General features: G+C 44.2%; 1 protein-coding gene across 2 annotated transcripts; it reads left to right on the forward strand.

Moving 5' to 3' along the window:
* Positions 1 to 4,034: 4,034 nt before the first annotated feature.
* Positions 4,035 to 26,878, forward strand: LOC307090352 (transient receptor potential cation channel subfamily M member 4-like). Of its 2 annotated transcripts, XM_079756948.1 has the most exons (29): positions 4,035 to 4,207; positions 4,955 to 5,016; positions 6,970 to 7,147; positions 7,396 to 7,576; positions 8,684 to 8,847; positions 9,142 to 9,319; positions 9,779 to 9,843; positions 9,998 to 10,234; positions 12,527 to 12,629; positions 12,726 to 12,847; positions 13,069 to 13,368; positions 13,681 to 13,782; positions 13,912 to 14,040; positions 14,442 to 14,571; positions 14,996 to 15,141; positions 15,492 to 15,604; positions 16,001 to 16,099; positions 16,684 to 16,736; positions 17,072 to 17,310; positions 17,488 to 17,603; positions 17,734 to 17,866; positions 18,748 to 18,922; positions 19,873 to 20,038; positions 22,202 to 22,383; positions 23,064 to 23,196; positions 23,350 to 23,422; positions 24,015 to 24,108; positions 24,664 to 24,701; positions 25,248 to 26,878. In XM_079756948.1, the coding sequence occupies exons 1-28, from the start codon at positions 4,148 to 4,150 to the stop codon at positions 24,690 to 24,692; spliced, it is 3,762 nt and encodes a 1,253-aa protein (XP_079613074.1). In that variant the 5' UTR covers positions 4,035 to 4,147; the 3' UTR covers positions 24,693 to 24,701; positions 25,248 to 26,878. The 2 variants fall into 2 exon arrangements, with proteins under 2 accessions (XP_079613074.1, XP_079613073.1); XM_079756947.1 differs by lacking the exon at positions 25,248 to 26,878 and having other exon boundaries at positions 24,664 to 25,241.
* The last annotated feature ends 52 nt before the right edge of the window (positions 26,879 to 26,930 follow it).

Raw genomic sequence — 26,930 nt, forward strand, 5'->3', positions numbered from 1 at the left:
TATTTTGAGCATGTATTCCAATATCACTGTCTATGGAGAAAGGACGGGGTCTTAGTATTGATCCCTGCGGCACGCTCTTCTGGAAAGTTAAAAAGTTAGAGGTATTTATATTTATTAGGGGTTCAAAAAACATACTGTGGGATTACCTGCACGGTAACTTACTAACTCAAACTACAGCATTCAGCCAACATCTTTTAACCAACTGTGATTTTATTTTTTATAGTAGTCATATATTTTCAATGGAAGTTGTCGTATATTGACAGCTTTAAAGTTGTCACGTGGCTCCACTTTTAATATGTCATATGACACTTGTCTTATCTTTACACTTTTAAAGTCCTTCAATTCCTCCTCTAATTTGTGATGGCCAGCCCCCTTTACCACTCCCACCAAGACCATCAGCACCACCCCTACACCATCACCCCATATAACACCACCCGCCATCTATCATCCAACCAACACCCCTCCAATAAAACCACCCAGTCAATCCCCCCATCCCTCCACCACTACCAGCATGCCGCGACCTCCCCCACCATCAACCCTCTAAAAACACCTCCCGTCAACCAAGTTTGTGATTGCCATCGTGTCTTGATGTGTGTAGTTTGTGTTTGTAAAGTTGTGTGTGTGTGTGTGTGTGTCAGGGATGCAGGAATTCATCCTGGGGGGGGGCTGTACATGTGTCTGGGGAAAAGTGGCCAGACAGCAGGCCCTGGGAGAAGAAGCTGGTGATGGTGGAGGTAAAGCTCTCCTTCTGGTTCTCTAACACACCTGGAAACACACCTGGAAACACCTTTATCCATCACTCACACATACACACCTGGAAACACCTTTATCCATCACTCACACATACACACCTGGAAACACCTTTATCCATCACACACACATTAACACCTGGAAACACCTTTATCCATCACACACACATTAACACCTGGAAACACCTGGGGGCGGGGGGGGGGGTATGGTTTTTGTTATTAGGTGAGTGCTGCATGCAGCGCTCAACTATTGTTCTTCTTAAGTTTTATTCTTTCTTTCTTTCCATCTTTCTTTCCTCTTTATTATTCTCTACAAACTTTGGGACCTATCTCCTTCCTCAAATTTTCACCAAGAGACTCCATTCCAATTTTAAAATATTCATATTAGCTTGGAATCACGCTTCTTTTCAGATTTTTAAATAATACTTTTTAAGATATTCTATTTTTAAAATACTATTTTTTTACAATGGAAGTCTGAGCCCATTCTCTGACTTCAGACTTCGTAACTTGGTGAATATTTTATCGTTAACCTTCGTTCAAAGGTTTCTTCCTTCAAAAGTCAGCTTAAGGTTAGTACATACAATTTCGGCTATTTCAGATTCTTCAGTTCGATTCCTTTTACATTTCTGCATTTTTAGCAAGGTCTTGCGCTTTTCATTCAGCTGTCAATTTATTTGTTTCCAACCATTTACATTTTTTTAAATGGTGTGCATTTTTACATTGTTTACTCCATTTAGACTTTGAACTTTGAAATCCCTTCACTTGATTTAAGCCTTTTAACGTTTCTTTATGTCTATGTGGCTTTTTTTTCTGCTCATTGCATTTCGTTGTACTTTGTATAATGACAATAAAGCTTTCTATTCTATTCTATTTATTAAAAAATATTCTCAACCTCACTTTGTACTACGGCACTCAGGAATATATGTACTACAGGAAATGCATTTTCTAGTTTTTTGTTATTATTCTCCAGACAGGAGAATAAAATGAATGCACCTTATGAAATCACATCACTGTATTGTCAGTCCTTCTACATGGATGCATTGCTTGTTCAACATATTTTCAATGGAGCAGACTTGGTCTCGCGATCCTGTGTCTGGATTTGCTCGTCGGTTCATGAACATACTATTGGTCACACACTTGAGTCCCAACGTGGATCTTCGCTAACTACACAGAACTGGCCACTCAGCTCAAATCCGCCATGCTGTGATGCGGTTCTCTCTACCTTCCTGGGTGCTAGTCCTCTCCTCTTCCCCCCAGGTGGTCTTCACGTCTCTGGAGATCCTGAAGATGTTGGCGGAGGATGGGGGCGCCTCCTCTCTGCAGTCAGTGGAACTGCAGATGGAAGTAGAATAGAACATCGAGAGGCCTCAGACCTCATTGGAAAAGTAGTCATGAAATGGAGTCCTTAGTTCTTGGAGGGGGATGTTTTAACCCCGTCATCTTTATCATGTTTACATCAATTTGTATCATGTTTACAAAAAATATTTATTTTGACGCTTGACTTGAGCGGTGTGCAAGCTACTGTTTGATAGCATGGCCTGTCAGCACGTAGCGTGTAGCTCTTCCTGCATACAGTATATCAGTCATCTGTCCTGTGTGTCACTATCCACGTGTAAGCGTGTTAGCTCACACAGTTAGCCTCGTGCTGTACATTGATATCACTGGCTATTGTGACGCACAGCCAGGTGTATGTCTGGACAATGGGATAGGAAGTGTGTGTGTGTGTGTGTGTCACAGAGACGTAATTAGAGAATACAACTGTTCTTGAAACCTAGCAAGTGTGTGTGTATGTTGTTGTATTGTGGTATTCAGACTGGGCCTTCATCTGTCCATCCTAGGTGATTGTAGCATGGAGATAGCCATACTGGTGCTGGTGACGCTAACAGTGGCTACGCTAACAGAAGCTTCACCACTCAGACTCAGGACACACACACACACACACACACACACACACACACACACACACACAAACACACACACACTCACACACACAAATACACATATACACAGGCACACACACAGACACACACAAATACACATATATACAGACACTACGCACACATACACATACACACACTACACAGACACACAAATACACATATATACAGACACTACGCACACACACACACAAATACACATATATACAGACACTATACGCACACACACACGCGCACACAAACATACATATATACACACACACACACATACACACATGCACACATACACACACACTATCTAACACACACTAACTATAGAAACACTCTATCCAGGCTCTTATGTTGATGTGCTTCCTGGGTCATCAGGTCAGCAGACGGAGCCCTGGTGAACTCTGAGGACCTGGAGTCAAAGCGCGACCAGGAAGTTCAGGCCCAAAAAATACACACCTTGAATTTCCTGTAAAACAGGTAAAAGATTATTAATAAAAAATGAATTAAGGATGCCTATTCGGTTATTATTCTTGCTATGACTGTTACCAATGATAAATTACTAATACTGTTGTTGTTGTTGTGCTCTGTAAGGCTGGCGGCAGGGTCGCGTGCGCGACGGGCACCCCAGGGGGGCTGCAACCTGGGCACGTGCCAGATGCACAACCTGGCCAACACCTTGTACCAGTTAAGCAAGAACAGCAACAGAGACAAGTCCAAGAACAAAAAAAGCAAAATCCAGACTGGAGGCGTTGAGATAGGTAATTGTTGTCCAGAATTGGAGTTGTGTGCCAACGAGGTGTTCCAGGGTTTGTGAGATGAAGGGGCGATTGGAGGGGGGGGGTCTTATTGGTGGGCCACACCCTCCTCTGTATCCCTGACCACGCCCACACCTGGTTGTCTTATTGGTGGGCCACACCCTCTTCTGTATCCCTGACCACGCCAACACATGTTTGTCTTATTGGTGGGCCACACCCTCCTCTGTATCCCTGACCACGCCCACACCTGGTTGTCTTATTGGTGGGCCACACCCTCTTCTGTATCCCTGACCACGCCAACACATGTTTGTCTTATTGGTGGGCCACACCCTCTTCTGTATCCCTGACCACGCCAACACATGTTTGTCTTATTGGTGGGCCACACCCTCTTCTGTATCCCTGACCACGCCCACACCTGGTTGTCTTATTGGTGGGCCACACCCTCTTCTGTATCCCTGACCACGCCAACACATGTTTGTCTTATTGGTTGGCCACACCCTCCTCTGTATCCCTGACCACGCCCACGGCTGGTTGTCTTATTGGTGGGCCACACCCTCTTCTGTATCCCTGGCCACGCCCACACCTGTTTGTCCGAACCTGCACCGCTGCTGAAGACGCACTTCAAACACCTTGAGGGAACGTCTCGATAACTTAAGCAGACATTTCACCACCTCGAAGAGACGTCGCCGGTAAAACGGCGGACAGCGGTAAAACCATGACCAACGCGGAGAGCGACGAGAGCGTCACGAAACCCTCCAAATCCGAGAAGGACCAGGTGGGTTCGGTTGAGTTCTGGTTAAGGAGCGGCGAGCTCGGAGGAGCTCCGCCGACTGGGATGTTCAATCTCCGTTTAATGTGAGGAGTTGTTGTTCACAGGTTGAAAGGCGCAGAAGTCAAACTCCAATATGCGATACGATGCTGGTATACATGTAGGGAGAAAGCCGACTATGAGCGAGTTATCTAGGTGTTCTTATCCGATTCGCTTGTCCGTTCATGTACCGATTTCTGTGCGAAGTAGATCGGTTAAAGGTGTTTACATGCATTTTGAAAGTCCTGTTGAGGTCTTATTCCTTTATTTATCCGATATATATATTTACTGACTCTGCATGTAAACGCACGACTGTCAGTGTGTTTATATGCAGTCATAATGGGCTGATCGTTTTCGGCTGACACTTCTTACACACACACACACCCACACACACACACACACACACACACACACACAGACACACACACACACACACACAAACACATTCTGACTGTCCCTCTCTCTGCATTTAAAAATGAATATTTCCTTGTCAAGCAGGAACAAGGAAACATGAGTAAAACAATGCCAATCTAGAATGTATAAACAATCAAAAAGTACAAGGTGTAGGTATAATACAGTACTGGGAAGTGTAAACTTAGTAATTAGGGTTTTCAGTGTAAAAGAGTAACGAGTAGTTTACAGCTAAAAGTAATTACATTCCAGGTGGCGTTCTGTTCCTTGCGGAGGTCTAAACATGTGTCAATGTTCTGCTAGGCTTGGATTCCCAAGATCTTCAAGAAAAGAGTTTGTACCACCTTCGTAGAAGATTCCTCAAGGTAATTCTGTCCCAACACACATAAATATTAAACTGAATTCTAAATGAGAATATTATATAATATACAGTCATGTACAAAACCCACCAACATGTGGAGTGGTTCCTAACCACTGTGTCTCCAGAGGCAAGGTTCAGAGAAAGTATCCTAAGATAATTGTTGAGAAGTTTCTTGAGAATAAATACTACTAAGTTTCTAAGCATGTTCTTAACTGCAAATCCTCATAATTTTTCCTCAAAAAGCATCCATCTTCTTTTGAACTAATTACTTTGAATTCTTAAGAAGTCCTTTCCATTCTTACAAACTTTTTGTAAGAGTCAGCTGTGTGTGTATAAGTATAAATCACTCACTTGTTATCTCTATAGTAAATCAATCAATACTATTATCTCAAAAGTAAATAAGTAAAATCCTAATTTGGATCCTAAATCCATATTATTGCATAATTAGCATAGCGTGTAGTAGGCTAGACCTCTATACTAGAGTTTTTGCGCGGGCGTTGCGCGCTCACCCTCTAGTTGTAATTAAACCCATAGCAATAATGTGGAAACCCCAGTCTATAATGTAACAAATTTCTGAGTGCATAGTATAATAACATTTTGCCTATAATTTTACAACGTATAACATTCGTTCACCACAAATGACTCTTGAAAGCAGTGCCAACATTTTAATATTTTTTAACCATTCAGCGAACAAAAGGCAACAGGCTGATAATCATTTAGGGGGCCACTCAATGACATAAAGAAGCATCATCAACACGCCCACTGAAGTGGTGTGAGAAATACAGATATTCTACTCCTCATTCACATATATGGTTATTTACATTTCCTACAGAGAAAATGCTACCTCAGGGGTAGTATTATTCAGGAGATTTTCAGGGTACAAATGTCAGGATATGTTGTTCACACATGCGGCCCATCAGGAGAATATCAGGACTTCCACGTGTGTCTGAAAGCAGCTAGTGTGTGAGCATTTGATTACATTATAAAATTAGTCAATTTATGGTAACAGGGGTAATTGTTCAATTGAAAGTGTATTATACTATGCATACAAATCAATTATTAAATAGCTTTTAGTGTATTTCAGGGCTGAAAAGTGCATTGACATTTTCAAATGCAAGGCAACTACTATTGGTTAGTTGAAAAATAATAATCTAATCTCTTCCAGTGTCCTGGCCAAGAGAGGCAGCAGTAGCCTACAGTCACACATAGCATACACACAAAAAAATCTGAAAAATAAAACAACTAAAACAGTCAACAGGGGGGAGGAGGTGATATCAATATCGCAAGACATTTCGGGAGGCTCAAGGAGCAGAGAAATATTACATTTGAGCAACAAAGTGTAGTCTTGTGGTGGACTCTATAGACATAATTCACCATACTGTGTTATTGACATGTTTTCGTTCTGTGTTATAGGGACACTGCCTCTTTAAGAATCATGTGACTTCTGTGTTGATATACATTTTTCAGTGTTGAATTGAACCAAGCAGGCTAAAGTATGTTACTGTTACATTCTGTACACACATAATGGCAGGCCAACTTGCATTTAACAGTATCTTCATATAATATGTGCTTTATCGGTAATGGTAGGCTAACTAGCAGGTAAACAGTATATGAAATGTGCTGTACTAGTAATGCCAGGCTAACCTGGTACATTAGTATAATATGTGCTGTACTAGTAAGGCAGGCTAGAATGCTACAGTAGGTTCATATGATACATGCTGTAGGCCTACTAGTAATGGCAGGCTACCTAGCATGCTACAGTATGTTAATATGATACATGCTGCACCAGTAATGGCAGGTCAAATAGTACACTACAGTATGTTAATATGATACATGCTGCACCAGTAATGGCAGGTCAAATAGTACACTACAGTATGTTAATATGATACATGCTGTACCAGTGATGGCAGGTCAAATAGTACACTACAGTATGTTAATATGATACATGCTGTACCAGTGATGGCAGGCTGTGCCAGTGTGGGAATGCCAGAGAGAGCCATCTGCGGGTGGCTCTGGGAGACTACTTCAGCACAGCCATCGTGAACCACTGGGACAGCAGCCAGCACTCCTCAGTACACCCCACTGACGCCTTCGGAGAAATGCAGTTCGCTGGAGCCAGCAAGAGACAGAGCTACGTAGGTACCCGTCTGTCTTGAGCTACCCGTCTGTCTGACTGGAGATCTGCATGTCTGTCTGTCTGTCTTGAGAGGTACCGGTCTGTCTGACTGGGGCTACCTGTCTGTCTGTCTGTCAGATCTTTGTAGTTGTATTTGACATCATGTATTTGCAGTTCTTGTGTAGATGTGTAGTTCTCTTTAGCTCTTTTGTACTTTTCTGTAGTTCTTTGGAGTCCTCTCACTTTCACTGTTGCCCCTCCCCCCAGTACATGCGTTTGGCAAATGACACGCCCCCCTCAATCGTCTATAACCTGTTGACCCACCACTGGGGGCTGGCCTCCCCCAACCTGGTGGTGTCCGTAGTGGGGGGGGAGGGGATGGTGAAGGTCAAGACCTGGGTACGAGAGGTTCTCAGACAGGGCCTTGTCAAGGCCTCCCAGAGCACAGGTATGTACTCACTCCTCCAATCTCCTCACATCATCCCCGGCTTTTCTCCCCCTCTCCTCTTCTCTCCTCCTCTGTTCTTGTCCTCTCTACTTAATCCTCCCCCTCTTATCGGCCTCCTCTCCTCTTCTCTCCTCCTCTCCTCCTTTCTTCTTCTCCTCTCTACTTAAACCTCCTCCTCTTATCGGCCTCCTCTCCTCTTCTCGCCTCCTCTTTCCTCTCTACCCCTCCACTCCTCTCCTCTCTCTCCTCCACTCTCCTCCGGTTATTTCTTTATGGACACAATAGCTACTTCCTCTCTCCGCTGGTGTGCCATGGTCAGGTGGCAGCCCTCGTGCACGGTGCCGTGCACACCCGCTGTGTGCACTCATTCCCCCAGTCCCTGGTGAGTTGATCAAGGTCAGAGATAGAGGGGCACAAACAGACCCTCTGTTCACCAGAGGAGGCCACGCCCCCGGACACACCCCTTCCTGTCTGTGTTGTTGAGGAGTAAATATAGGGATGGACTGTTCTCACACACTGTCTGAGACCTGAAGACCACACAAAAATTGTCTGGTCTAGACTTAAAGACCACACACAGACTGTCTGGCCTCAACCTAAAGACCTCATAGACTCTTTTCTAAACTGGGAGTTAACCACCCTAACCTAGTTTATGTGATATATAGTGCTAGCTGGATGCCCCGCGCCCCCATGCAGGCTACGGCTACAGCTTTAGAGTATTATGGTCTGTACTTTGTGAAATGTGCTAATAGGACATTGCTTCCAGAGCTGGTTTTACTGTCTGAGAGGTACAAACCATTAACCTGGTACCTGAATTATTAATCACCCATAATTAACGCCTGTTACTTTTAATACTGTCAGCAATCAACCAATCACTTGGTACCTGTACTATCAAATAACCAATCACCTGGTACCTGCACTATTAATCACCCATAATTAATGCCTGTTACCTGTGTCAACAATCAACCCACCACTTGTACTGTCAATTAACCAATTACCACACCTGTTACCTGTACTGCTGTCACCAATCAACCGATCACTTGGTACCTTTACCCTTAATCAACCAATTACCTCACCTGTCACCTGACCTACTGTCCCCCTGTGCTCCAGGTGCGTGGATCCTGACCACAGGTCTCCAGGAGGGGGTGGGCCGCTGTGTGGGGGAGGCAGTCCGTGATCACGCCACCGCCTCGTCCTCCACCAATAAGGTGCTGGCGCTCGGTGTCACACCCTGGGGGGTCGTCCACGACAGCAAGCAGCTTGTCAACCCAAAGGTATACCTCACACACACACACACACACACACCTATATATATGTTTGTGTGTACATATATATATAAGCATGTACATTAGTATATACATGACACACAAATACAATAATCATCACAAGACCCTCACCTGTCGAGGAAAAGCTGTAGCTGTTCCTCTTCTTGTCTCTTCTAGTCTCTCTTCTGGTCTCCACAATCATTTACTGGTCTCTTCTTGTCTTAACCGGTCTCTTTTGGTCTTTCCTGGTTTCTGCTATTCTTAATGGTGGTCCTCTCCTCCCTGGCCTCTAATGGTCTCTAGGGTAGTTTTCCGGCTAAGTACACGGCCCAGAGCACATCCAAGGACTCGTGTTCCCTTGACAACAACTACCAGGCCTTCCTGCTGGTGGACGATGGCAGCGTGGGCCGGCGGGGGGTCGAGACCGGCTTCAGAGCCAAGCTGGAGGAATACATCTCCCACCAACGCACCGGGATCTCTGGTCAGAGCTCTGTGTGTGTGTGTGTGTGAGTGTGTTGTCTTTAAGTAGTCTTACTTTTCCGTTATATTGTAAATAATTGAAATGTTAGTTGCATTATTATAACATTGGTTCCAATTATATTGCTGGTTCTTATTTTCAATGTTATAACAACGTTAGTTTGGTTATTAGATTTACTAATTCTAAGTGACTCAGATCCGCATTTTCCCCTGGTGGCGATGGTGCGATGGTACTGCGTGCCAGAGCCTGAACGGTGCCAGAGGAATCCAACAAGTCTAAACACTCAAGATATACAAGATATACAAGATACCTCTCTTCTGACTTGTGTGTGTGTGTGTGTGTGTGTTTGTGTGTCTGTGTTTTTTTGTGGTATTTAATGTGTGTGCGCGTTTGTGTGGAATTTACTGTGCGTGTGTGCGTTTATGTGTGTGTGTTTTTGTCTGTCTGTCTGTTGTCTAACAGGCAGTGGCAACATCGACATCCCTGTGCTCTGCATGCTGATCTCAGGAGAGAGCAACATGCTGGAGGTATGACCTTAGCCATAACTCTGAACCCCTGACTCTGACCCTAATATCTCTGATGTCTCAGATATCTCTCTGTTATCAATACTCTCACCTTGTGCTAGCTAGCCACCTAGCGTTCCCTGATATTGACCCGTGTTGCTATCCCTCTCCACTCCAGCGGGTGGAGCTGTCTCTGAAGACCTCCATGCCCTGGCTGATCCTGGCGGGCTCTGGGGGCGTGGCTGACCTGCTGAGTGACGTCCTGGAGCGGGTGTCGCCGGCCCCGCCCTCGAGCGGGCCCCCTGCGGAGGGGGAGGGGGGGGCCCCACCCAGCGTGGACATGAGGGAGCGAGTGGCGGAGATCGTCCAGAGCCATTTTCCTGGGCATGGCGATCTCGACAAACTGGTGGAGCAGGTAACCACCTCCTCAACCACCTCCTCATTCATGTATCTCCTCAATGGTCACAGGCCGACCGAAAGCCAGGTCACCCTCCCAACAAAACACAAAGAAGGTCTAGTGATTGATAACCCCAAGATACACGTTAAGGCTGCGCGATATTAGGAAAACATGCGATATGCGATAACATTATACTATATTAAGATAACGAGATGACTTGTGATATTTAAAGGACATATTATACCTTACAAGCCTTAACGGCTTGTAAGGCTAATCACGCTCACACCTGGTGGTATTATATGTCCCCTTTAATGTTTTTGTTCACTCTACTTGTTCCCAACATAGACTGATGCAGAAATTAAAAAGGAAATGCATTGTTTCCATTCCAACATTATTTTTATTGGGAAAAGTGCAGCTGCACCTGCAATGCTTGCCTTAAGTCACCTTGCCCCCTTAAACATTTTCTGATACTGTAAACAAAATGAAATTGTCATTGACATATCACTGCAACTGCAATGTTTCAACTTAAACTGGTAACCTCTTTTCAAACCTGGTAGCTTTTTTCTAAACCCCTCATTTGTTCAGCCAATAAGGTGTTACAGAATGGGGCCTGGGGGGTTAAGGTTGCTTAAATGACGACATTAAAACAACATAAAATAATCATAAAATGATAGTAATCAAAAAATGATATACCTTTATGGTGAGTTCTGGTTAATGGTTAGTGTTCTGTTACACCTTTCCTGCTGTCGGCTCCCAGACCGTATGAGAAGCAAAGGGGAGAAGTTACCTCCATGGCCACCCCCTCTCGGGGGTAACACCCTTCACTTTGACCGGCAGTGGCTACGCTTATATGTCGGAATATGGTCGGAATGAAGCGGCCACCGATTCTTGACAGGCTGGGTACTTTATTCTTACACACAACCGGACTTGTTCGTTACTTCACTAGACTGACACACGCTACCGCTCGCTCTCCTCGCTCGTCTACTCACTCGCTGACGTCACTCACACACACGCTGCCATTCTCGCGCCCACACATACGCTTCTCTCGTAACATAAGGTTCTTTAGTCTCCCCATATTTGCGATGTGGTAATGGTAATTTAGATATACAAATAGTTCACATATGTTTTAATTATGTTTTATTCATTTATTTACTCTGTAGACTACATTTTATCGAAGTTTAAGTAATCTTTGGGGTATTATCGCAAGCGCGATGACGATACATTTTCGATATATCGTGCAGCCCTAATACATGTATTTGTCTCCAGGTGCCAGAGATGTGGACTTGAGTCACGTGACTTGGACTCGAGTCAGACTCGTCATGATTTTGATGACTTGACTCGACTTGACAAAATTACGCATGACTTGCGACTTAGACTTGACTGCTATTGACTTGAGACTTGACTCGGACATTGCCTCTTTGACTTGTAATGACTCGACATGTCTTGAGTCAAAAACATTTTTTGTTTTAGATATCTAACCTATTTCCCGCCTAGAGGGCTAGACACCCAAGACGCATTCACTTCCGTGAAGATGAAAAAAAAAACAGCGAGCGAAGACAAATATAGATATCGTTTATACTTCATTCAGGATAACAGTTTTAGTTCCATATCAGCTGCGTTTTGAGTTGGCCCATTGAAGCCGTCTGGCCAGCCTCTGACACTAAAGACATCGTAACTAAATCATTGTTCAACCATTTACCTTCGTTCAAAAATATAACAAATCTACACACTCGTATCTTCAATAATATCTAAACTGAATTTCGATATCATTCATGCTTTCTTCAGAATCACAGTTTAAATTTCATATTGGCTTCATTTCAGTTGGTCTCGTTGATTTACGTTGACGCTGGAGGTGAGGACGTTCAGCAATGTTGCCAGATTGGGCGTTTTTTACCGTCCTATTGGCCTACGTTTTGAGAACATTCAGGCAGTGTTGCCAGATTGGGCGGTTTTCCCATCCTATTGGGCTACTTTTAACAACATAAGATTTTGGCGGATGCGCATATCATAACACATTTGAAGACAGAAACAATGAACATATTAACTGTATTGATAAGAAATGACTGTACATCAGAGTGATATGTTGAAATTAAGATCAATAGCCTAATAATGACATTTTTAAGAAAAAATATATGGTGACTTGTTCAAGACTTGAAAAAGTTTGGGACTTGGACTTGCACTCGACTTGGCTTTGGTGTGACTTTGACTTGGACTCGACTTCGCTTTCCCTGTCTTGACTTGGGACTCGACTCGGACTTGACTGCTAAGACTTGGGACTTGCCAAACAGTGACTTTGTCCCATCTCTGCAGGTGCTGAGCATTTATCAAAACAGAGAGCTGATCACTGTGTTCCACGGAGAGCAGGAGGGGGCGGATGACTTTGACACAGTGCTGCTCAAAGCCCTCGTAAGAGGTACTCTATATAAAACACAGTTTACATATAGATGGAACTATATATATACACACACATAGACCAGAGGTACAACGGCTGTACATGTGTGTATTCCAGCCAGTAAGCAACGCACTCTGAGCGATGCTACCCCCAACATGGAGGAGCTGAAGTTAGCGGTGGCGTGGAACCGCGTGGACATTGCAAAGAGCGAGCTTTTCAACGGCAGCATCCGCTGGAAGGTGAACCACGTAGCCCCCTGTAGAGCCCATGGTGCTACACTTCATTAGCCACGCTACATTAGCAATGCTACATTAACCACGCTACATTAGTCATGTTAGTTTAAACGCTAAATGCTACATTAGCTATTTTACCAAGGTCAACAGGTGGAAGAAAAACAAGTCATTACCTTTTTTTAATAGAGTTTAGTTTGTCCTGGAATTTGACCTCTTGACCCTTGCAGTACTCTGACCTGGAGGACTCGATGACGGACGCCCTGATCAACAATAAGCCCGAGTTCGTCCGTCTCTTCACGGAGAACGGCTTCAACATCCTTAAATACCTGGACTACGGGAGGCTGGAGACCCTGTACAGCTCTCTGGCTGAGGGCACGCTGGCCTACCACCTGCTGCAGTGTATGCTGCAGCGCCGCCTCCAGGAACGACCGTTCACTACAAGCTCTGCCAACCTGCTGGACGACACGCCCGACTCCGCCACCAAGATGCTGGCCGGAAACGGTCCCAACAGTATCAGCCTGTTGGAGGTGATGATCAGAACATGAATGTATTAACTCTAGGATGAATGCATGATGAAGTTAAAGGTAGGGTAGGATATTCGGAGAAGCAAGCCAGCGCAAGCTTGATTTCGAAATGGTCAAAACTACTGTGTGTTTGTGTGTTGGTGAAGGTGTAATGAAAGTGTGTTTCCTGGTCAGTTTGTGAAGGTGTAATTAAAGTGTATTTCCTGGTCTGTTTTGGTGTGTGTTAGAGAAGGTGTAATAAAAGTGTGTTTCCTGGTCTGTCTGTGTGTGTGTTAGTGAAGGTGTAATCAAAGTGTGTTTCTTGGGGGTGTCCAGGTATCGGAGGTCCTAGAGCTGTTGATTGGGGATGTCTGCAAGCCGTTCTATTACTCTGCTCTGGGTCTCGACCCCAACCTGTCCAAGAGGAAAGCCCTGAAGGTACCCAACCCATGAACCCCAGAACTTGTTCTTCTCATATATCATCTGGAATCATATCAACCCCTTATCTGCCCTGTCATCGTCTCCTCCCCCTTTCTCCCCCCCCCCATTTTTCTCCTTGTCCTCCAGAAAGCCAGTAAGGTGTTGCGTGGAGACCAGCTCTACCGCGCGAACCGGTGTCTGTACCCGTGGGCGTCTCTCTTCATCTGGGCTGTCCTGCAGAACTACAGCGACATGGCGGTCTTCTTCTGGGAAATGGTAACCTAGCTACCTGTAGCTCGACCCCTAACTACCTCTCCTCATGTTCACTATGGTGACCAGTGAGCCACTCAAAAGGTAGAGTGGGTTGAATTGTAACCAAAAGGTTGCTAGTTTCATCCCCGGCTCCTCCTAGCTGAGTGTCGAGGTGTCCCTGAGCAAGACACCTAACTGCTCCCGATGAGCTGGCTGTCGCCTAATATGGTGGACACCGCAGTCGGTGTGTGAATGTGTGCATGAATGGGTGAATGTTAGGCAATGATTGTAAAGCGGTTTGTATAAATGCAGTCCGTTTACCTTACCAGTGTCATGTCATCTCTGATGGTGTCGCTAAATTCTAATAACCCATCTTCTCCTGCACTTCTCTCCTCCTCGCCTCTCTCCTTCTCCTCCTCCTCCAGGCGGGGGAGACGGTCCTTAGTGCTCTGAGCGGCTGTAAGCTCCTCAGGGAGATGTCTAAGCTGGAGAGCGAGACTGAGACCAAGCTGTCCATGAAGGAGCTGGCTCAGCGCTTTGAGAACATGGGCCACGGTGAGACGTCCGGCATCTCCTCTCCTTAATGTCTCTTCTCACTCTAGTCCACGCTAATCTCTCTCTGTTATAATCTCTCGTCTGTGGTAAGAGGCATCTACTCGTAAAAGGATTGTTTGCCTTTAGCTTTTCTGTTGTTTTTCAAGTTCAAAGGACCAAGACTTGCTTAGCTCCTTTCTGTGTTCATGTTGTGTGTTTTGTGTTGATGCCAGAGCAGTTTTGTTTTAATGTGTTGGCGTGTGTGTGTTCATGTGTGTTGTATTGATGCCAAAGCAGTTTTGTTTCAATGTGTTAATGTGTGTTTGGATGTGTGGTGAATTAATTTGTGTGTCCAGATTTATTTGGCTAATGCTACCAGAGCGATTTGATATGGTATGTTTATTAACATGTGAATGTTTAATCACATGTACATTGGGTATTCCAGGTGTGTTTGCCACATGCTACCAGAGCAGTGAGTCCCGCTCCTTCACGCTGCTGATCCGGAAGTCTCCAGTGTGGGGCGCCACCACCTGCCTGCAGATGGGGACTGCTGCGGACGCCCGCCTCTTCTTCAGCCAGGACGGCGTCCAGGTGAACTTCCTCTTAGAATATTACACACTTCCAGTACCTGTCGGACTGTTTTCTCTACGGTATTTCACGTCCTGTTAGACTGCAACTCACTTTCTATGATCATTTCACAAACTTCCTGTTAGTGAAATTATCAAGAAATGTAAATTGTACGCAAATCACTTCCTATTGCAATATAACTATCTCCTGTGATCATATAACTCGCTTCCTGTTTGGCCACACCGCACCAACTGTGTGTGTGTGTGTGTGTGTGCGTGTGTGTGTGTGTGTGTGTGTGTGTGTGTGTGTGTGTGTGTGTGTGTGTGTGTGTGTGTGTGTGTGTGTGTATGTGTGTGTGTGTGTGTGTCCTGTAGTCTCTGCTGTCCCAGATCTGGTGGGGGGAGATGAAGAGGAGCACAGAGGTGTGGCGGCTGGTGCTCACCTTCTTCTTCCCCTTCCTGTGCTACACCTCCCTCATCTCGTACAGGTGGGCTCTGTGTGTATTGTGTTGTGATGTCTATCCTTTACATCCGCTATTTGTTTTGATATCACTGATCATCCTTTGGATTCTGATGATGATTTGGCATGTCTTCCCCAGATGATGTATTGGGATGTTACGTAATGTTTTATTGTTGTGGCTCTTAGTGATGTGTGTGTGTTGTCATTTTATGTGTTGCTGTGTGTTATGTGTTGGGATTTGCTGTTGTCTGTGCGGTGATGTATTGTTATGAAATGATGTGTTGTTCTGTGATGCTTGTTTGTTGTTCTTTTTTTGTGATTTGTTCTGTATGTGTGTGTGTGATGATGTGTTATTATAGGATGCAAGGTGTGTGTGTTATAATTGGTGGCTAGCTGATGTTCTCCTGTGTGTTCCCCCTGTCAGGGAGGACGAGGACGAGGAGCAGGAGGAGGAAGACATCCCAAGAGATGACTACAGAACCTACGGGGCCACAGTCTTCTCCTTCTCCGACATCAAACACCTGTAAACACCCCTGATGTCCCCTGACATTGGCCCTAAGTGCCCCCCTCTCCTGTCCCATTACACTTAAAGACCACCCCCTTCTATGTAATCATCGCCTAAAGACCACCCCCTTCTCTGACGTCATCGCCTAAAGACCACCCCCTTCTCTGACGTCATCGCCTAAAGACCACCCCCTTCTCTGACATCATCGCCTACAGACAACACTCTTCTCTGACCTCACCCACCTAAAGACCAGCCCCTTCTCTTAAGACAACCTTATCGACATCACAGCAAAAGGAGCATCCCCTCCTATGACATCATATCTTAAACCCACACATTCTTTTGACATCACAAGTAAAGACTGAACTCTCCTCTGACATTTCAAGTAAAGACCAACCTCCCCTCCGATGACATCACACCTTAAACCCACACATTCCTTTGACATCACAAGTAAAGATCACCCTCTCCTATGAAATCACAAGTAAAGAATGATCTCTCCTCTGACATCTATGTTCTGAAAGCCTCAGAATGAAGTCGCTCAGAACAACGTCCTGTTTTAGATCTGTACTTCCTGTCTCACCGTTTTATCTGCGCTGTCGTTCCAGAGAAGATGCTCCTTGGGATGGACGCTCAAGTCCTGTGTCTGCCACCATTAAAGGTGAGGTTAAGGACATGTTAAAGGTTTGGGTCAGGACATGATAAAGGATTTGCCCGGTTTGTTAAGACCCCAGGTTAATGGTTGACATTGTCTATGTCCAGATGTAAAACACTGTGTCGACGCGTTCTGAAATTTGGCATCAATTAACATAAATTATATTTCAAATGAGTGTTAAGCAGTTCCGATAGCTGTAACATAGTTTTATCAAGCACATACCAACTGCCCTGACTAGGACGCTTTCATTAATATTGGCCACAAACAAACAGTTTGTAGTGTTAACATGCCACTGTGCATCATCACGATATCTAGTTCTGACCCTCAGTTCATCTCACCAGGCATACAGAGCTATTCCATTCCGCCCAAGCGCCCCTTCATCGTGAAAAGATGGCGTCAATTCTGGTGCGCTCCAGTCACCTCCTTCGTGGGCAACGTGCTCATGTACTTCCTTTTCCTGCTGCTGTTCGCCTACGTGTTGCTGGTGGACTTCAAGGGCCCCCCGCCCGCTGGCTTTGCCGTGTCGGAGTACGTCCTGTACTTTTGGGTCTTCACCATCGTGTGTGAGGAGATCCGAGAGGTGAGGTCACAACGTCATCAACGCATCACGCACACACCTACTCCATCTTGTAACATTTGATAACGCAAGCCGTTTGGGGCGTTTTGTGAATACGCTGAAACTGAATTTAGTTTAGAGTCTCAAACTAAGAGTCTCTATTTTGACTCTCTCTCTTTCTCTCTCTCTTGCTCTCTCTAGAGCTTCCTGATTGGTAGTCTGAGTCTCCGTCAGAGGCTGAGGTTGTACTGGCAGGACATGTGGAACAAGTGTAACCTGGCAGCTATCACCCTCTTCATAGCTGGAGTTATCTGCAGGTACACACACACTCACTGCCACAAACACACAAGTAAAACACGACGAAGGGTGTCCGTGTTTTTGACAAAAAGTGTGTTAAACATAATGTTTGTGCATCTCTGTGTGTGAATCCATGTGTGTGTGTGGCAGGATGTTTTCCTCGTGGTTCGATGCAGGCCGGGCCCTTCTGTGCGTGGACTACATGGTGTTCACACTCAGGCTCATCCACATCTTCGCCATCCACCGCCAGCTGGGGCCTAAGATCATCATCGTCGGCAGTGTGGTGAAGCCTTCTCTTAAATCTCTAAAGCACACAGAACCAACCTCTAACACTGCTATAGCACAAAAACTTTGCCTCCAAAACCTCTGAAAAGACAGAAATCCCTCCTCGAAAACCTCTTAAACACACAAAACCAACCTGTAACACATCTATCGCACAAAAACATGCCTCTGAAAACACAGAAAACCCTCCTCTAAAACCTCTTAAACACACAAATCCAACCTCTAAAAGCTCTTCAGCTCAAAAGTCTTCCTCTAAAACAGTGGCCATCTGGATGTTTGTCCCTTAGCTGCCATTCTCCCCCAGTCCACCAGAGGCCCTCACTCTTCCCCTTGCTTTACAGATCCTGCCAGTCCCATCTGTATCCCATCACTTGAATTCCCTCACCAGAGTCCTTGTCCATCTTCACACCTGCAGCAAATGCCCTTACCTGTCCCCATATATATCGGTTAACTTCCTTTATTCCCTTGTCATATTGCTGTAGTTGTCATGTGATTTTCAAGTTTTCATGTTATTAACTTTGTTCTGAGTCCGCAGTCGGCTTTCATTCCTGCTGCCCTTCTAGCAGTAGTCCCGACAAAAACCTCTTAAACACACACCTTCCTCTGAAACCTCTTAAATACACTCAAACCTACTTTTAAAGCACAACACCATCCTCTTCAACACTAAACCTTCTCTCAAACCTCTTTAACACACACAAACCTGCCTTAAAACCTTTAAAACACTAAACCTTCCTCTCAAACCCACACACTGCATTATGCTCCACAATAACAGAACGGGCTCAAGTAAAACGATCTCTCTCTTCATTTATTTATTAATTTGTTGTTCTTTGTTATTTCTTTCTCTCTCCCTCCCTCTTTCTCTCTCTCTTTCTCCCTCCCCAGATAAAGGATGTCTTCTTCTTCCTCTTTTTCCTGGGGGTGTGGCTTATGGCGTACGGCGTAGCCAGTCAGGCGCTGATCTACTCCTACGACCCCCGGCCGGATCGTATCTTCAGGAGGGTCTTCTACGGGCCCTACCTCCACATCTACGGACTGAGCCCAGTGGAGGAGATGGACGGTAGGACGCTGTCTCTATAGCAACCAGCACAGCTGGCTACAGCATGCCCCTTTTAAGTGTTAAACAGCAAAAGTAACGGAGGGGCATGACCATGGACTTAAGCCGCGTTTCAAAGTCAGCAAAGTCAGTTTTCACACTGCATTGTGAACTACATTCATAGACTTAGGATTATCTCTGTCAGTTATGCATTGATCTTCATTTCGATAGCGCTCACAAGCCAATTTTCACTTCGACAGCTGTATAGTGAATATAGTACTGTGTGTGAGTGCGTGTGTATATATATATATATATTTATATAAACTGTACTTTTGATAACGTGACTGTGTGCAGTTGTTTAGATTCGGAAAATTCCCTTTTTTGTTTGTTATTGAACATGGTGAAAAATGTAGGTTTAGTTCCTCCAAAGGTTCCCAGTTCCCTGTTCCTGGGGAAAGATACTGCGGTGGAAATGTGGCTCTTGATACATTGGGCAGCATTGACCTGACCCGTTGCTGCGATACCGTCACCACCATATGTGAGGGGCCTAGACTGGCCTGTGATTAAATACCAGTAAACAGGGGAGCTAGGGTTACATTTACCTTTCTAACAGATCGATTTTATATTCATGTTAACTTATATTGTATACATTTCATGTTGAACATTTTCTTTGAGTGTTTTCTACTTCACCTAGATCATTAACCGTTATACCAACCCAAATCAATGAAATCTGTAGAGATATCTCAACGTTGTATTGCTTTCGTCCAGAAAAAAACGCCTCTCGCCCTCTTCAATATCTCGGCGACACTGACGCAATGTGGCACCTATATATTTCTTTGGGAATTAATTAATTTAGATTTAGACAGTTAGAGTAATGGAGGTGAATGACTGTTTAGTTATAAACAGTGAGATATACAAAGGGGTATGACCCTAGTTCTTAACAGTGAGAGTGACAGAGGTGAATGTGTTTTCAGTGGGGAAGGAGTGGGACATGCCGTGCACCACCAACATCACACTGATAGAAGGTGGAGCTGAGCCCTGCAGGAACCAGTATGGTAACTGGTTGGTCGTGATTCTCCTGGTCATCTACCTCCTGGTCACCAACATACTGCTGATCAACCTGCTCATCGCCATATTCAGGTACACAGTTCGATTCAATTCAATTTTATTTGTATAGCCCTTAATCACCATTACAGTCTCAAAGGGCTTAACAGGCCAAATATTTATGACACCCCCCTTTACCCAAGGCCCCACAGGGGCAAGAAAAAACTCCCTTGAATTAACAAGGAAGACATCTTGAGAAGAAACGCATAGTAGGGGATCCCTTCTTTCAGGGATGGTCAGGGGTGCAATGGGTGCCATAATTGAAATACAGGTAAATACATGCACATCATATAAAATTGGTGATGTGGTGCTGGCCGGTTAACCATGAGGAGAGTCCAGGCATCCAGTCCAGTCATCGCGACACGCTAGAACAGACAGAATAGCGAATTAGAATGGAAAAGTACATAGTGAAAATGTATACTGCTATTAATTTAGTAACTGTATTAACTGCGGCCATCGCCTGCGGGTTTTAAAACTCGAGACAGCGTGAGGCCGCACCACCGTAAAAATAGTTACAGCGTTATTTTCAGAGGGAGTCTGGTTAATACTCGGTTCGCAAAGGGTGGTTGACATGCGGTTTAACATGCGGTTTAACATGCGGTTTAACATGCCATTTGACATGCGGTTTAACATGCCATTTGACATGCGGTTTAACATGCAATTTTGCAGTTTAGTAAGTGTATTAACAAAAGCACAAACAAACACGGAGTGGTCTTCACATCGCATCTGTATTGTTTTCACACTCCTATGTTCCAAACGCAAGATTGTAGAGGTGTGTTTTAAGCTTTCCTTTGAATAGCTCCACAGAGTCAACTTCCCTGATCATTGGTGGCAGCCTATTCCATAGGAAGGGGGCTCGATAGGCAAACGCTCTCTGTCCAGCCGATTTCTTTTAACCTTCGGTAGGGAAAGAAGGCCAGCTCCCGAAGACCGGAGGGACCGAGAAGGACTATAAGGAATGATCAGATCCTTTAGGTAGGATGAAGATAGTCCATGCAAGGCTTTATAGCTTAGCAGTAGTACCTTAAAATCCGATCCGGAAGTTATTGGTAGCCAGTGCAAAGAGGCGAGAATAGAGTGATGTGGTCAAACTTTCTCGTTCTGGTCAGCAGTCCAGCTGCAGCATTCTGTGCAAGCTGTCTGGTGGTAGAGTTTGGTAGTCCCGAGAACAATGAATTACAATAATCCAGTCTTGATGATATAAATGCATGAATCAGTGTCTCTGCATCTGCAGCAGATAACATTGGTCTGATTTTTGCAATGTTTCTCAGATGGAAAAATGCAATTCTAGTTATACTTCTAACATGTTGGTCAAAGCACAGTTGAGGGTCGAACAGGACACCAAGATTTCTGACAGATCTGTGGGATGGCAAAGCCATCCAACCACAGTGAGACATTCTCAAATTCTCTCTGGTCCCGCTTTGAGCCGATAATTATCAGCTCTGTCTTCCCAGTGTTAAGCTGCAGGAAGTTCTGTGACATCCAACTCTTCACCGCAGTCAGACCGGACTCAACCTTCTGGATTTGGGCCGAGTCCCTTGGTTCTACAGGAATAAAGAGTTGTGTGTCATCCACGTAGCAGTGGAGACTAATTCCGAAGCTGCGTATAACTTCGCCCAAGGGAAGCATGTAGATTGCAAAAAGTAATGGACCAAGGACCGACCCTTGTGGTACACCAAAGCGTAGTTTGCAGTGCATCGATGCTGAACCCTCATGGAGCACAAATTGTGTTCTATCTGTGAGGTACGATTCAAGACAGCTGTCTATCTGCCATTCTGTCTGTCGGTTTGTCTCTCTCTTGGCTTGGCTCTATGTATACCTGTCTAACTCATCTCTGCATATTGCTGCTCTGATGCAGAACAAAAACGATCTTTCCAATGAGATTTTCTGCTTTATGAATGGACTGTGTAATGGGAAAATTATATTTTTACATTCTGTTTTTCTAAGTGCCATTTGTTTGTATGTGCCTGTTTTCCTGACCATCTTCGGAAGGTCAAGAACCCAGGGCTCTAACTGATTAGGCACTGCTATGTCCCCCCCCCCTTTATTACGTCCTGAGGAAGTTCAATTATAGTTTATCATCTGGTTAATTGACGTGGTCCAAAATTCCCACCACACTGATCCTGTCGTTTCGGGAGCTATGGGAAGTATTCCCACTGTTCCAATGGCCGCCTGTAACTCCTCCGCTCCCCTCCACAGCTACACCTTCAACAAGGTGCAGGAGCACAGTGATGTGTACTGGAAGTTCCAGCGCTACAAGCTGATCGTGGAGTATCACTCCAGGCCCTCCCTGGCTCCGCCCTTCATCATCCTCTCCCACCTCAACATCTTCATCAAGAGGCACATCCGCAGGGTGCCCTCGGTCAAGGTGCAAGACTTCGGTCAGTCCCCCAGATACTCATTATAACCTCAACGTTATGTACCTCAACGTTACCTAATAGTCCTCTAGTACTAGCAAACCGTTTACCTCATCATGACATTGTTATAATCTCAATGTGTCGTAAGTATTACTTCCATAATACCTCATTATGGCATTATTATTCATCATCATGATTATTACACCTCATCATGATTACAATTACAATTAGGGCATTTGGCAGACGCTTTTATCCAAAGCGACTTACATCGGTTAACACACACATTGACACACCGACAGCAGAGTCAACCATGCAAGGCGACAGCCAGCTCATCAGGAGCAGTTAGGGTTAAGTGTCTTGCTCAGGGACACATCAACACTCAGCTAGGAGGAGCTGGGGATCGAACTAGCAACCTTTCGGTTACAAGACAACTGCTCTACCTCCTGAGCTAAGCCGACCCCCGATGATATCAATATTACATAGATATTACATCATTCTATCATCATTACATAAATGTTCTTTTCATGAATACATAATTATTACATCTTAATTTCCTAATTACTACCTCATTAGCTTATTGCCTGTACATTACATCAATAGCTCATCTTGACCCCACAATGATGAGCATTAGCTGATCATGCAGGTCAGATCTACCGAGGTAAACGTTAAAGGATGACATTGTGCTTGTTCGCCCTGCTGTGTAGCCCGGGAGCTGAAGGGGAAAGAGGCCAACAGAATGATGACCTGGGAGAGCATCCAGAAGGAGAACTTCCTGTCCGCTCAAAGTAAAGTGCAGCGAGGCAGCGACTCTGAGCGGATCAAACGCATGTCTGTCAAGTAAGATGACACGCCCGTATGATTTGGAACATGCCCACTACATGTAGACCGCGGCCAACTATGTTAGACCGTGAGCCGGAGCAGCTTTTTAATGTTTATTATCCATGTGGTCTATTGTTTATTTTACCCTGTATGTACTTCCGGTTTATGTAGAGTGGACACGGTGGTCAAACAGATGGGCACCAGCAGAGACTATGAACACAGATTACGAGCTCTGGAGAACGAGGTAGGGACCGTGCGATCACAGAGACATCTAGAGTGATGTCATTTCATGTGATGGTGGTGATGTCATGGTGATGATGTGGCGCTGTGATGGTGGCAATGTGACGACATGTACTGCCGTCACATCATGATGATGTCCTGGTTCTCCCCAGATGGATGATAGTGATGTCATAGTGATGATGATGTCATGGCTCTCCCCTGATGGATGATAGTGATGTCATAGTGATGATGATGTCATGGCTCCCCCCAGATGGATGATAGTGATGTCATAGTGATGATGATGTCATGGCTCCCCCCAGATGGATGATAGTGATGTCATAGTGATGATGGTGTCATGGCTCTCCCCTGATGGATGATAGTGATGTCATAGTGATGATGATGTCATGGCTCTCCCCTGATGGATGATAGTGATGTCATAGTGATGATGATGTCATGGCTCTCCCCTGATGGATGATAGTGATGTCATAGTGATGATGATGTCATGGCTCTCCCCAGATGGATGATAGTGATGTCATAGTGATGATGGTGTCATGGCTCTCCCCTGATGGATGATAGTGATGTCATAGTGATGATGATGATGTCATGCCCCCCTCCAGATGGAGTACTGCTCCTCTGCTATGAGCTGGATCGTGGACACGCTGGTCCAGAGCTCATTGGTCAAGCCCCCCAGACCCCCGCCCACACACAGCGGTACTGCAAACTACACATTATACATGATATTACATAATTATTAATATTATAGTATTGGGATTATTATTGATATATTACATAAAGAACCAATACTATACATTATATAAAGAATATACATGCACATATATTTAAACATATATATTAGGATTAGATATGATACATTGTAGAAACAATACCTATTTATATTTAACTAGAGTTTTCGTAATTAACAGGGGTAATTGTTCAATGGAAAGTGTAGTATACTATGCATGCAAATCAATTATTAAATAGCTTTTACTGTTATTCAGGGCGTGCTTGCGGTGTACGTATGCATTCGCGCTTGGCAGATGCGCACTTGAGTAACTTGAGTAACTGGTGCGACAGGCCTGCTATTATAGTAGTAAGATATAAAGAATATGTATTGGTATGTGGAAGGATATTGTATACTTTATAAAGAATGTATACTATATATGAATGATCTACCTGCTTGGTCACACTTAGAATGTCAAAGCTAAAAACAGAACAGTAGCGGTCTGTAGTAGTCTTATTCATAGTCTCTCCCCTCCCTCTCTTCAGTGCTCCATGCTTCTCCCACTTCGAACTGACGAGGCGCCGTAAGATGCACCGTCAATACACTATGTTATGATAGTTTGTACAATAAACAATCAATACAACGGTATTGGAAAATACTACTTTGGGTAAAGTAAATGTTCATTAAAGTAAATCATCTGATATAAAACAAATGATAAAAAAACATGATCTGAAGTTAACAAAATTGAAATATGTCTAGTCATCATGACTAAATGTTTTTGAAGATAGGGTACTGATTTATACAATAAATACTGTTATACAGGGGCGTAGGAATGAGTTTAACGTTGGGGGGGACACATATCGGAAACCTGACAGATCCGTTAATGGTTTGAACAGAAATATGTCATAAATTGACTACACTGAAAAAATTCACAAATATATTTTATTCTACTAAAAAGCTACATTTGTAAATGTAAAGGAAAACACATTTTGAATGGCAGTAATGAACTGATAAATATCAAATTAATTCTTTAATTGCACGCTCAATCATCCAGTTTTTTAGAATAAGAAGCGGTGACAAGACGCTGTGTTGCGCTTTCAAAATAAAATAAAATATTTTTCTCCCTCAGAATAATTTTTAGGTGGGACAAATGCGCCTGTCACCAATATTGGAGGGGACACGTCCCCTCCGTCTCCCCCGGTTCCTACGCCCTTGCTGTTATACACACGTGGACAAAATTGTTGGTACCCCTCTATTAATGACAGGAAAACTCACAATGGTCACTGAAATAACTTGAAACTGACAAAAGTAATAATAAATAAAAATGTACTGAAAATTAACCAATGAAAATCAGACATTGCTTTTGAATTGTGGTTCAACAGAATCATTTTAAAAAACAAACTAATTAAACAGGCCTGGACAAAAATGATGGTACCCTTAACTTAATATTTTGTTGCACAACCTTTTGAGGCAATCACTGCAATCAAACGATTTTTGTAACTGTCAATGAGACTTTAGCACCTGTCAACAGGTATTTTGGCCCACCCTTCATTAGCAAACTGCTCCAGTTGTCTCAGGTTTGAAGGGTGCCTTCTCCAGATGGCATGTTTCAGCTCCTTCCACAGATGTTTAATAGGATTTAGATCAGGGCTCATAGAAGGCCATTTCAGAATAGTCCAATGTCTTGCCCTTAGCCATTTTTGGGTGTTTTTAGCTGTGTGTTTTGGGTCATTATCTTGTTGGAGGACCCATGACCTGCGACTGAGACCAAGCTTTCTGCCACTAGGCAGCACATTTCTCTCCAGAATGCCTTGATAGTCTTGAGATTTCATTGTACCCTGCACAGATTCAAGACACCCTGTGCCAGATGCAGCAAAGCAGCCCCAGAACATAACTGAGCCTCCTCCATGTTTCACAGTAGGGACAGTGTTATTTTCTTGGTATGTTTAATTTTTGCGTCTGTGAACATAGAGCTGATGTGCCTTGCCAAAAAGCTCCAGTTTTGTCTCATCTGTCCATAGGACATTCTCCCAGAAGCTTTGTGGCTTGTCAATATGCATTTTGGCAAATTCCAGTCTCGCTTTTTTATGATTTGCTTTCAACAGTGGTGTCCTCCTTGGTTGTCTCCCATGAAGTCCACTTTGGCTCAAACAACGACGGATGGTGCGATCTGACACTGATGCACCTTGACCTTGGAGTTCACCTTTAATTTCTTTGGAGGTTGTTCTGGGCTCTTTGGTTACCATTCTTATTATCCGTCTCTTCATTTTGTCATCAATTTTCCTCCTGCGGCCACGTCCAGGGAGGTTGGCTACAGTCCCATGGACCTTAAACTTTTGAGTAATATGTGCAACTGTAGTCACAGGAACATCAAGCTGTTTGGAGATGGTCTTATAGCCTTTACCTTTTACATGCTTGTCTATAATTTTCTTTTTAATCTCCTGAGACAACTCTCTCCTTCGCTTCCTGTGGTCCATGTTCAGTGTGGTACACACCATGTCACCAAACAGCACAGTGACTACTTTTCACCCTTTAAATAGACGGACTGACTGATAACAAGTTTGAAGACACCTGTGATGCTAATTAGAGGACACACCTTAGTTTAACATTTCCCTATGGTCAAATTATTTTCAATCTTTTCTAGGGGTACCATCATTTTTGTCTAGGCCTGTTTGTTTTTTAAAATGATTCTGTTGAACCACAATTCAAAAGCAATGTCTGATTTTCATTGGTTAATTTTCAGTAAATTTTTATTTATTATTACTTTTGTCAGTTTCAAGTTATTTCAGTGACCATTGTGGGTTTTTCTTTC

The sequence above is a fragment of the Pollachius pollachius genome, assembly GCF_949987615.1.
Source record: "Pollachius pollachius genome assembly, chromosome: 19".
Taxonomy (NCBI): Eukaryota; Metazoa; Chordata; class Actinopteri; order Gadiformes; family Gadidae; genus Pollachius; species Pollachius pollachius.

Excerpts from the sequence above, each read along its gene's own strand:
- LOC307090352 (XM_079756948.1), top strand. The coding sequence starts at position 4,148 with ATGACCAACGCGGAGAGCGACGAGAGCGTCACGAAACCCTCCAAATCC. Across the intron at positions 14,041-14,441 it reads CGGTCTTCTTCTGGGAAATG|GCGGGGGAGACGGTCCTTAG; the intron begins GTAACCTAGCTA and ends CTCCTCCTCCAG. Across the intron at positions 24,109-24,663 it reads ACCCCCGCCCACACACAGCG|TGCTCCATGCTTCTCCCACT; the intron begins GTACTGCAAACT and ends CCCTCTCTTCAG.